This window comes from Arabidopsis lyrata, assembly GCF_000004255.2.
Source record: "Arabidopsis lyrata subsp. lyrata unplaced genomic scaffold ARALYscaffold_7, whole genome shotgun sequence".
Taxonomy (NCBI): domain Eukaryota; kingdom Viridiplantae; phylum Streptophyta; class Magnoliopsida; order Brassicales; family Brassicaceae; genus Arabidopsis; species Arabidopsis lyrata.
Window position 1 is genome coordinate 23,222,324 of NW_003302549.1, and position 10,989 is coordinate 23,233,312.

At 33.8% G+C, this 10,989-nt stretch overlaps 3 protein-coding genes across 6 annotated transcripts; 2 read left to right on the forward strand and 1 right to left on the reverse strand.

Annotated features, from left to right (window-relative positions):
• Positions 1 to 640: 640 nt before the first annotated feature.
• Positions 641 to 3,649, forward strand: LOC9306852. Of its 4 annotated transcripts, XM_021017282.1 has the most exons (4): positions 641 to 937; positions 1,241 to 1,301; positions 1,714 to 3,273; positions 3,357 to 3,649. In XM_021017282.1, exon 3 carries the CDS (start codon positions 1,741 to 1,743, stop codon positions 3,253 to 3,255), a length of 1,515 nt encoding a protein of 504 aa, XP_020872941.1. In that variant the 5' UTR covers positions 641 to 937; positions 1,241 to 1,301; positions 1,714 to 1,740; the 3' UTR covers positions 3,256 to 3,273; positions 3,357 to 3,649. The 4 variants fall into 4 exon arrangements, with proteins under 4 accessions (XP_020872941.1, XP_020872940.1, XP_020872939.1 ...); XM_021017280.1 differs by having other exon boundaries at positions 642 to 1,010; positions 1,714 to 3,649; XM_021017279.1 differs by having other exon boundaries at positions 642 to 937; positions 1,714 to 3,649.
• A 1,085-nt stretch (positions 3,650 to 4,734) lies between these two features.
• Positions 4,735 to 9,180, reverse strand: LOC9304794 (putative serine/threonine-protein kinase receptor). The gene is made up of 6 exons (XM_021018525.1): positions 7,888 to 9,180; positions 6,643 to 6,782; positions 6,352 to 6,562; positions 6,030 to 6,267; positions 5,781 to 5,934; positions 4,735 to 5,692 (listed from the first exon to the last, which is right to left on the reverse strand). Exons 1-6 carry the CDS (start codon positions 9,167 to 9,169, stop codon positions 5,369 to 5,371), a joined length of 2,349 nt encoding a protein of 782 aa, XP_020874184.1. The 5' UTR covers positions 9,170 to 9,180; the 3' UTR covers positions 4,735 to 5,368.
• Positions 9,181 to 9,803: 623 nt separating this feature from the next.
• On the forward strand, positions 9,804 to 10,685 carry LOC9306853 (putative defensin-like protein 40). Its single transcript, XM_002868676.2, has 2 exons — positions 9,804 to 9,926; positions 10,317 to 10,685. The coding sequence occupies exons 1-2, from the start codon at positions 9,860 to 9,862 to the stop codon at positions 10,538 to 10,540; spliced, it is 291 nt and encodes a 96-aa protein (XP_002868722.1). The 5' UTR covers positions 9,804 to 9,859; the 3' UTR covers positions 10,541 to 10,685.
• The last annotated feature ends 304 nt before the right edge of the window (positions 10,686 to 10,989 follow it).

The window sequence follows — 10,989 nt, forward strand, 5'->3', positions numbered from 1 at the left end:
TTCTTATAATTATTCATGTATATTATCTAAAAGTATTGTAAAAAAAAGTTTATATTTATTTCTTTGCATTGAAAGTCTATAAAAATGACAGGTAAAAGGTTTATATTTAGTTCTTTACATTAAAATGAAATTTATTTCAAATGACAATACCACTAAAATTTAATGGAACTTGGAAAGTAATAAATTGAATACCAAGACTTAATTAGGAAGAATGACTATAAATACTGAATCAAAGAAGTAAATTCATGAATAAAATACATAATTGAATAAAAAAGTTACTCTCTTTATTCCTAAAAGGTTGATGTTTTAGTTTTTGTTATTTGTTCCACAAAAATTGATTTTCTAAGATTTTCTTTTATTTTTATTGACTTATAATAGTAAATTGTAAACTTCAAGATACAATGATTATAAATCATTAACTTTCTTAGACTACTATTGGTTGATAATTATAAAAAAATATTTTAAATTAAAAAATAATGTTAAAATGATCAAAGAATGATTGAGTTCTTAATATGTGATAACTCCAAAACATCAAACTACTAGGAACAGAGTATTAATTTATTTATAACTCAACTCCGGTTTGGGTCCGGTTACAGTATACAAAACCGAACTAAACCGAACCATGTGATGTAAAGTAAGGTTCCGTACTTTTTATATAACCCCACAAGCTCCTTCTAAAATCTAAGAGAGGTTGCAAAAATATTAAATACGATCTCTGATTCTGCGACGAACGCGGAAAGCGAAATTGGAGAAGAAGAAGAAAAGCCCCCCACCACCACCACCACAACAACGTAAAGGAAACCCAAAAAGTCGGAGGCCAAAATAAAAATAAACCCTTTATTTTAAGTCGCTTGCACGATCTCGGAGAAGGAAGAAAACACCGACCCAGAAGAAAAGGATTCAGCTTTTCTCTGAATTCGTCATTCTCTTTGAAAAAGTATTTTTCTTTTTTTCTATTGAATCAGTTCTCAAAACTTTTTTTTGATCAGAATGATTTTGCCATTTATTCGGTAATGTGAATATTTTCTTACAATTTTCGAGGGTTTTATTTAGTTTTGGGATTTAGGATTTGCTTAAGAAACGTAAAGTATGGATCTTTATGCTTCAAGATGAAGTTTAGCGTTATAGTTTTATTCATTTTATTTTATTTGATTAAAGAATCCTTCAAGCTACCTTGCATTTATGACATTTTGTTTGCTTAGTTTTCGAATAACTTATTTTCTCTGTTTTTGTTTATCAGATTTGTTCTTTTGAGAGCCAAGAGCCAAGCTTGCTTAACTAAATTTGAAACCTTTTGATAGGTAATGAATGTTCTTTGCTTTGTAGTACAAAAATGGTCGTTTCAAGTTACAGAAAAAAAAAGGTTTAAGTTTTGGAATCTTGTGGTGGATTGGATAAATATTGTTGCTTGATGGATTATTTTATGACATTTCCTATTTTTAGTCGGTTTTTTTACGGCTCAAAGTTTTGGTTTTTATGTTTTTAATTAGTTTCTGTTAGGGGTTTTTGTGTTTAATCTCTTCACTAATCTGTTTTTGAGTTGTCTACTCTTTAAAATTCACAAAGCAATGCAAAATTAGACGGCTATATTGAGCAGTAACTCTTGCAAGAAGTAATTTGTATATATATGATCTCATATGTGTTTTCTTGTTTGTATATATATGAAGTAGTGATTATGTTTGATTTGGTGTTAATGTCTGAAATTATGAACAGATTGTTGTCTCTTTCTGGTGCTTCTTGATGGATGAAGAAGCTGTGAAACCCTTTGGAACGACTGAAATGATGAATAAGGAAGATGGTTCTAGCCCGGGAGGTGATTCTACAGGGAAGGCAATGGCTTCAAAGTCTAAAGAGAAAAAGATCCCTCATTACCTCAGAGCATCCACTGGTTCGTGTCATGATCTGTGCAAGTATGGGAAGAGACAGATACCTGTGGAGAAACCATGGCGTTCGACTACTAAAAAGATCTTCAAGAAATCTCTTGATGGGGAGTTGAATGAAACTTTGAAGCCGGGTTCTTCTAAAGTGAAGAAGGTAATGGATGTCAAGAAAAAAATGGTTAGTGATGATTCTTCTGAGGTGATTAAAAGAGAGGTTGTCAAGCATCAAGTGAGTGGTGTCTCTAGTGGAGTGAAGAAGCCAGAGGTATTGATAATATCATCTGGTGATGAAACTCCTGTGAAGCAGATGAAGAAGAAGACAACATTAAGTTCCAAACTTAAACCTTCACCAGATTTGGGATCTCGTTCATCAGGAAATGTTGATGCCCTGAAGCCGAAAGTTTTAACGAAATCGTATTCAGCACTAGCAACATCGAAATCTAAGGTAAACCATGAGCATGTTGCTTCACCAGTTTTGAAACCTAAAATGGGTAACAGAAGTGAAGGAAAAGACGAAGATGCAAAGATAAAGAAGGTTACAGTTTCCTCAAGAGTTGCTTCTAAGAAGGTTCCGGTGACTCCTAGAGCGTCGCTTTCTCCAAGATTATCACTAAGAGTAGCTGGAAATTCAAGTTTGAGAAAGAGTCAGAGCTTAAAGGCCGGCTCTTCCTCTTCTCGGCAAAATCAGAAACCAAAACGTGTGAATCACACTGATGAATCTAATAAGCAGTTGGATGATTATCCAGTCGAGGAGAAAACATTGCACGTTGTTGAAATGGAAACAACTAACAATGTCGTCTCTGAAAATGATCAGAATCAGCAAGGTTTTGTTGAACCTTTTCTTCCTCCTCTTCCACCGACCCACTCAATTCCAAAAGATGATGAGTGTACTGTTTCAGAAACAGAGGAGTATGAGTACACTTCAGGAAGCAACGAAGCTGAGAGCGAAGAAGAAGAGATTGGATTGTCCAATGGAGAGAAAAAAACAAGAGCGGCGAGAAAGGAGGGTGATTCTGCAGATGAAACTGCACGGAAGTTACGTTTCAGAAGAGGAAAAATTATGGATCCTGATACTGTTGGTGAGAGTGCAAGGAAGCTCAAGTTTAGACGAGGAAGGGGTCTAGGGGAAGACAAAGCGCAAGATGCACAAGTTAGGAGAAGCTTTAAGAAGAGGGAAGATATCAGAGAAGAAGAAGTCGATGAGGATGGTGAAAAAGTTGTGCTGAGGCATCAAGATGTTCAGGAGAAAGATGCACAGGGACTGTTCAACAATGTCATTGAAGAAACAGCGAGTAAACTCGTTGAAGCTCGAAAAAGCAAAGTTAAAGCTTTGGTTGGTGCTTTCGAAACCGTCATTTCTCTTCAAGAATCTTAAAACGTCCTGCTAACTCTGGTATTGGACATGCAAGAGCAAAAGCTAACATTGAATCTTTGATTTTCTAGTAGTAGTTTATTTGGTTTTGGTTTGGTCTGCAGAAACTGGTAATCTAGATTGAGCCGGTTTGAATCGTTTCGGTTTGTTGAACCTGAAGAAGATTTGATGCTTCATACAAAGTTAAAGGATATGTCTCTGCCAAACATTAATAGTGGTGCTTTGTGAATAATACTTGATGGATTGGGGTTTGTGTTTGGTTTTGGTTCTTCTAGACCGGTTTGTTGGTTTTCATTGGATTGTTTGAGTTTATGGTTCAGTTTGTATAGAAAAATTCTGCTCTGTTTTCTTACATTTGTTGTTGGTTTTTGTCTTGTAAAAAGAAGCACTTTCAATAGGTTTTCTTTCTGCTTAAACCGGATCCTAAACCGTATTTTCTGGTTTTGCATAACACCGATCGTTATTGGTTTATGAACAAATGAATTGATGGCCAACCTGAAAATGCCACGTCATCTAAACCACGCTAGTAAAAGCACAAAAGCAGAGCATATTTGGCACATAAGTGTGATTGTACATAGTCATCAACACGAGACATAATCTAGTAAGCCAAATTCAAATATTTGATTTTGAAATTTTTCTTGTCCATACCACATATCTCTATCGGGAGATCAATGAAATCGATGGAGATTACGAACCAAAATCGAAATATGATTATGGAAATATGGTGGATTTGCATATCCGAGTTTAGGCTATTTAACATTATCTCTAAATATATTATTTATATTTAAGTTTATTTTAATTTAGAAAACTTAAATTTATTCCAAGTCTATATAAGTACCTTGTATCTTTTATTCTTATGAGGGTCTACTATAATTCTTTGGGAGCTAAATCACGTGGAACTCGAACGTTCTCCAAATCCCACCATCACAACCATCAAAGTCAAAATCAATTAGTCCCACATTGGCTTTTAAACTTTACTTTGAATTAATATCAAAGACTTTGACCGGGTGGCAAAAAATTTGGGTAAAAGTTTTGACTTCCAAAAATAATTTGTTACATAAAATAGTGAACAATTATTACAAAATGTAGTTGTATCTTTCAAGGTTTTATCAATAACATTCAGATGACAACAAAAAATACAGATATCTCATAATTCCAAATGTTACGCATATAGGTGTTTATACATGCACCCATGGACATATATTTAGACCGGTTCGGTCCTTTTAAGGTCTAGGACGACTGGTCAAATCCATCACCACTTTTGTATATCTTAAACCATATATAGCTATAAACAAAAATCAGCTAAACCCTACCAACAAAATTCTATTGTAAATTGATTTATATAAGACTTGTTTGTATGTACAATGTAGTCTTTAATGATCTAACATTGTAACTATGAGATAGAATTTTATGTTGTGGTCTCCTCTCTTGCAAGTTAAACTACTAATCAAAAGCACAATGTAGATAAATGTCCACCATAAATCGTTAATTACATAGAAAATTGCGCGTTCAAAAATCGTCTGAAAAACTGGTTTCTTTTCTTGTAACATATGGGATATAGTATTTTCAGGTCTTACCGTTTTTAAATGATTAATTCTTTGTATCTAAAATTTGAGAAAGAAATTAAGTCTGCAAAACGTTACGTTTTAGAGTGTCTGAAAATTGGAGATTATGATTACAACATGTTGTCGCCTTATGCACCACAAAAGCAAAGTATTTGACTCTTACAGAGAGCATGCATCAAGGATGAAAAGATTGCTAAAAGAAGTGGTTTTGTGCAATAAAAATATGAAGTGAACTGCGGCAGTCTGAGAGCTATATACATTATTGTCTAAAAATATGAAACGAAATGTGAGTACTTCATAATTTGGCAAGTACTACATTATAATTTTACTTTCTGATCAAATAACGTGAGAAGGTTTCTGTATTTTTTGCTATTGATTTACATGCTACTGATCTTTATAGTAAAACAGACAAAAACATTATAAAATATAAATTTAAGTACTTTGCTATGTTTTCTTTTTATCAAGTTCCAAGATACTTCCCACACCGGCTGGAAATGAACTTTTAGAATCCTTCTCCCATAAATAAATTCCTTGCGAAACACGTCGTTTGATTACCGAGGTTCAATGGCCGAGTAGGTTGCTTCGGCCACAGTCCAAGATTCTTCGTTTAGCTCCTTTCGTGACGAGGAACCAGTCTCAAGATGACTTCTACGGACTAAATAACCAGGCGGTCCAGGCGGATCGATCTCCATTGTGTCGCTTGCGAACATGACAGACACTAATAACATCGTGGGTCTATCCTCTGCACGTTCTTGAACACACAAGAGACCAATCTGTATGCATCTTTTAACTTGGTGTGGTTGAAATGTTGATGAATCAAGGATAACTTGATCTATGCTGTCGAGCCCTTTTCCTTCCTTCCAATTCCTCCATATCTGTTCACCATAAAAAAAGCTTTAAGCGTTTATCAATCACAACAAAGAAAAAGAAGACGAAAATGCTTTGGATGATTATTAAACTTACATATGTAAGAAGACTTTCTTCGTTCTCCGAGTATATATAAAAGTCTCTGTTTTTTACTCCAAATATAATCTCAAGAAGCACGACTCCAAAGCTGAAAACATCTGACTTTGTTGAATAAGTTCCGTCCTCCGCGTATTCGGGAGACATATAACCGCTTTGTCAAGAAACAAGAAACACAATTGTGAGTTTTTGTAAAGTGTTTGCTTTATTTCCAAATGTAAAGATGATGCTGATAGTTTGTTTGCTTACAAAGTTCCAACGATCTTTGTTGTGTTAGCTGCTGTCGTACGCTTGTCGAAGAGTTTACTCATCCCAAAATCTGATATCTTCGGAATCATATCTTGATCAAGTAATATGTTGCTCGGTTTTAGGTCCCTGTGGACCATCGGACGCCGCGAATCTTGGTGAAGATATAAAAGTCCCCGAGAGATTCCATTAATAATTTGGACCCTCTTCTCCCAGGTTAGCTTAGAGCTTTGGCTTTTGTCTAAGAAAACCAAACTCACATTAGTTTCTTTTCAATAACTTTTAACCTTAAAAAATACAACTTCTTAAACTGTGAGGCACTAACCGAATATAAACTTATCGAGGCTAGAGTTTTCCAAGTACTCATATATTAAAATCATCTCACCACCCTCAAAACAGTATCCCAGGAGCTGGACGAGGTTGACGTGTTGGACACTGGCGTTCAGACTCAACTCATTCTTAAATTCATCGATACCTTGAGTTGACATCTTCAACAATCTTTTCACAGCGATTTCTTGTCCGCCAAGTAACCTTCCCTGTTATATGTATATTATATAAATTACACGGAATTTACTGAACTAGTAGATATCTTATGTGTATATATATGTTAATCTACCTTGTAAACAATACCAAAACCACCTTGACCGATTTTATTTGAATCCGAAAAACCTTGGGTCGCCACTACAACTGTTTCAAGTGTCATTTCCTCACAATGTAATTCTCCTGATATAGTCATTAGAAGTAAAAAATTACTTACTCAAGTGAAAAAAAAACAATTTCCATTCTGACACAAATATGAAGAGAAAAAAAAAAGATAATCACAAATGTACCAATAGGTGCGGTAATTGCTTTTGTTGGCGGTCTCTTTTTTCTTTTCCAAACGCAGACCATTATAATAAAACTTAGAAGAAGCAAAATGACAACTCCGACAATAATAAATATTATTTTTGTATTATTTTTTTTATTTTTATTTTTTCCTTCGTCCCCTGAAAAACAAGTAAAAATGTCACAAAATTTATCACGTTATTTATGTTACATGATGAATATATATTTTTTTATGTCATCACGTAATCGTATATGAGTGTTTCGGTATTTTCTAACCACATCCGGCATCCCATGTATTTTATTTGCCACAATATACTGTTATGTTACGTAAGTGTATATCTATTTATTATTATTCATTTTTGAACAATACATCATTTTTTAATATTAAAAAAATCTTTTGTTTTATGTGCTAATTTGCTAATATATCCTCACTCAAAATTAATTTTAACTCATGTGCCTAATATTTTTTCTATATTTCAATGGAAACAGTTTTTTTTTTTTTTTGTTGTTGTTGTGTGTTTGTGTGGAATATATAACAATAACTTCCGATCCCTTATTATTAACGTAAATCTTTTTAATATCTAATATGAGTTGTTTTATCAACATCCCATATCCATTTTTCTTTTTGTTAAAGTAAACCAGCAGAGTTATTGTATATCGTTCAAAAGTCAAAACCAAACTGTTTGGTTTGATTAAGGAATCGTGATATATTATTACTAGAAGCTATTATGATGACATGTAAGTTTTCTAATAGATGTAAAACTATAGTCACTAAAAAACATGTGTTATGCATCCTCGGTTTAAGGCTTAATCGAATAGATTTAAACAAAAACAGAGCAATGGCCGAAGTCTTGTCGCAAACCAAAGTAATAAGTTTTTTTTTAAAATGAGGTGATTAATATTAACATTGTAAAATTCTTTTAAGAAATCATTTTGCAATGATAATTTTTCTGAAAAATATATAACCTATTTTAATATTTTTGATTTTTATAAAATTAGTTAGATTTGTATGTAGTTTTTGGAGGGAGAAACTAACCGATATCAATGGCTTCCATCCTAAGTCTAACATAAAGATCTTGACCAGCATTCTTGTATTTCCGGAGATCGAGTAGCTCTCCTACCCAAATAACACAACCTGATCCACCATTTTCCATATTTGCGTTCGCGTATGCTGTACAGTTGCAAGTCGCTAAGCACTTCTTCTTGCATTCCTTCAACCCAAGTTTCATGTCTACAATTGACACTACTGTATCTGGCAGCTTCATGGTCTGCAACTTCAAGAATTGATCACCATTGCACTTCGACTGTGTCTTCCGCACACACCCTTCTTTTTTATCTCCTAGCTCCCATGCTTCTTGATGTCTCGCCTGAAACCCTTTGATGCAGTTACAAATTGGTGATGTGTTTATGTCACAGAGACCATTAGGACCACACATGTTGTACACATGGCATATATCATCTACTTCTGGTAATAAATACCCTATCCTCTTCAATTCCCCTGAAGTTGGGATCCATGTGGACCGGTTCAATATTCCGGAATGGTCCATCCTCAGTATTGAGAAAACGTTACCGTTAGTTACGCTAAATGAATAGCTGATTTCCTCACTCTTCATAGTAATGTTTTCGGTTCCGTGCGTCAATTTTCCAATCACGTTAATGTCACTTACACTATTCCACGGACCAATTCGGAGTGATGGCTCACCCTTTTCCCGTATGTAGCTCTCAGGAGGCTCACGGATTTCTACTTTGTAAGTGTAATCGCCAGTTGAAGGATCATTAATGCTTTTCCATGATTTTAGTATCCTATTTAGACCCGACTTCTTATCCCAACCCAGTTTCATATCAGGGAGTAATGTATCCGTCGGAAAGTCGAAGCTTTGCCATAAAAATCCACTTGTCTCGTTGTTACTGGAGTATCGCAATACCAAGTTGCCATTGTCAAGAAGCTCGGCGGTCAGGTCCGACTTCAGACTTTGGCCAGTCACATTGGTTGACCAAACAGAGTTACTAGTATGATCAAAGAGATGGAGGTTGTTACTGAAGATTTTGAGTGTTCCGATAGGCTTGGAGAGTGGATTGTCTCTGTTGGCAACCCAAACAACTTCATTAGGCAGCTTTCGGTACCACATGCCAAGGTACCATCGGTCACCAACACTGGAACTTGGGGCCGGTTTGAAAAAACCAAGCTCAAGAATACTCTTTGGGGACGAGATCTTGTTTTGGATAGATATATCGAAGGCAGCTGACGATGAGATTCTTGAATTATACACGGAGAAACCTTTGTGAAATAAGACGAATAAAAATAATACGATCCTCATCTTTTTCTTTTTTTTCTCTTTGTCTTCTTAATCAGTTTCGTTCTTTCTTGTTTGAACAACTGGATTCTTCTTAGAATTATATATTCTCTGGACAATAATTTATTCTTTTTCAACACTGCTTGACTTTTACTACAAGCATGCGTCGTTAGGACAAAGTTAAATTTTCAACGGGACATAAATGAAACTAAAAACTACATACATGTGAGATTAATTTCTCCCACGGCAAACATTGCATATGTGGAACTAGTTGTCAATTTAAATCCTAATAAAGGTCCCCAAATCTATAGCACATCAACTGCTGGAGGATCGAGACTCGTTGATGAAGTCCATAAAACCGTTCATTTTCCATCATTTAAACTATTGTCGAATATGGGAATTTTTGGTGTTGAAGTTTTAGTTTAAATTGTCATGTTTTATTTGTTCCTAGTTTCTCTAGTGTTTTCAGTGTACCATAATTAAGTTTTTTTTTCCTTCCCTATTAAACAATTATTAAAATGAAATTTTATTTATCTTCTACTTATCTCTCCTATTATTTCTCACCCATTTTAAGTGTTCCATAGGCACTATCTATGGATCACCTAGTATTTTTATCTTAAAAAAAGAAACCAAAATTCTTTATATAGAACACTGAGGTGATTTATACACATAAACTATTTCATCTAAATAAAAGAAGCAGAAAGATAAAGAAAAATGGCCAGGATTGCAAATGGTGTTGGAATCGTTGGTCTTTTAATAATTTTCATGTTGATTTGGGGAGGTAATTTACATTATAATATGAATCTAACCAAACTCTCTATTGTTGTGTGTTTGTATTCATAACTAGATCATCACCCGTACTACAGTACGGGTTAAATTTTATTTATTACAAAATTTATAAATTGTACTCCCCAAATAATAGTATAGGATTAAGTTGTGTGTTTTTATAGTGTATTTGTTTAAATAATTTAAGCATCTTAAACAATTTTCTAAATGATAAACAAACACGGAAGAGTAATATATTCTACAAAAAAAGCATTCAAATTTTTCATATTCAAATATGTAAAACAAAACACTTGTAAATGAAAGCGTAAATGCAAAATTTAACTTTTAAAACAATCCAAACCCAAATCATAACGATTACTTTTTTATTTATTTTGTGAGTCATTAGGAATGCCAAAAGGAAATGCTAAACGCTCTCATCTTTGTCGGAAGATACCCAGTGTATTAGCGGCACCTGGGAACTGCTTTAAAAGTAATGGTAACGCATTGTGTAAAGAGTCTTGCGTCAATGAAAAATTTCTGCATGGCGCATGTCTACATCTACCGAAGCCACAGTCAAAACTCACATGCCACTGCTGGATGAGGGATGATATATCTTGTTCATACGGCTAATCCTTCCAAACCTCGCGTCAATATATTGATACTAAGGGGAATCTCATCAACTTGCATGCTTATTAATATCGATAACTGTATTTTCTGTTTTGTTTTTTTAATGAATTGAATAATTCACTATAATAAAATGGTGTTTTGCATCTTATTAACATATTAATATATACTTAGTATTAAGTCTCCTTTAGCTTAATACTATATACTAGATTGTTACCCGCGGTACACCGCGGGTTGAGTATTTTTATTATTTGTTATTTAATAATACAATAATAATTGGTTTTATTTTATTTTGATTTTTTTTTGTGGTTATATATATATTTATATATTATAGTTGGGATTGTGTTATAAGTTATCGATATTATTTGTGTATAACATGTTTTAATCGAGTCATATGTGTTACATAAAAATTATTTCCTTTTATATTAATCGTCTAATTGATACTACATAATTAT

What these genes read in the sequence shown, in the direction of transcription:
- LOC9306853 (XM_002868676.2), top strand. Translation starts at nt 9,860, where the DNA reads ATGGCCAGGATTGCAAATGGTGTTGGAATCGTTGGTCTTTTAATAATT. An exon ending in TTTCATGTTGATTTGGGGAG is followed by an intron (nt 9,927 to 10,316) that starts GTAATTTACATT and finishes GTGAGTCATTAG; the next exon opens with GAATGCCAAAAGGAAATGCT.
- LOC9306852 (XM_021017282.1), top strand. Translation starts at nt 1,741, where the DNA reads ATGGATGAAGAAGCTGTGAAACCCTTTGGAACGACTGAAATGATGAAT.
- LOC9304794 (XM_021018525.1), bottom strand. Translation starts at nt 9,169, where the DNA reads ATGAGGATCGTATTATTTTTATTCGTCTTATTTCACAAAGGTTTCTCC. An exon ending in GATGGAAGCCATTGATATCG is followed by an intron (nt 6,783 to 7,887) that starts GTTAGTTTCTCC and finishes TTTTCACTTGAG; the next exon opens with TAAGTAATTTTTTACTTCTA. An exon ending in CCTCGATAAGTTTATATTCG is followed by an intron (nt 6,268 to 6,351) that starts GTTAGTGCCTCA and finishes TGGTTTTCTTAG; the next exon opens with ACAAAAGCCAAAGCTCTAAG.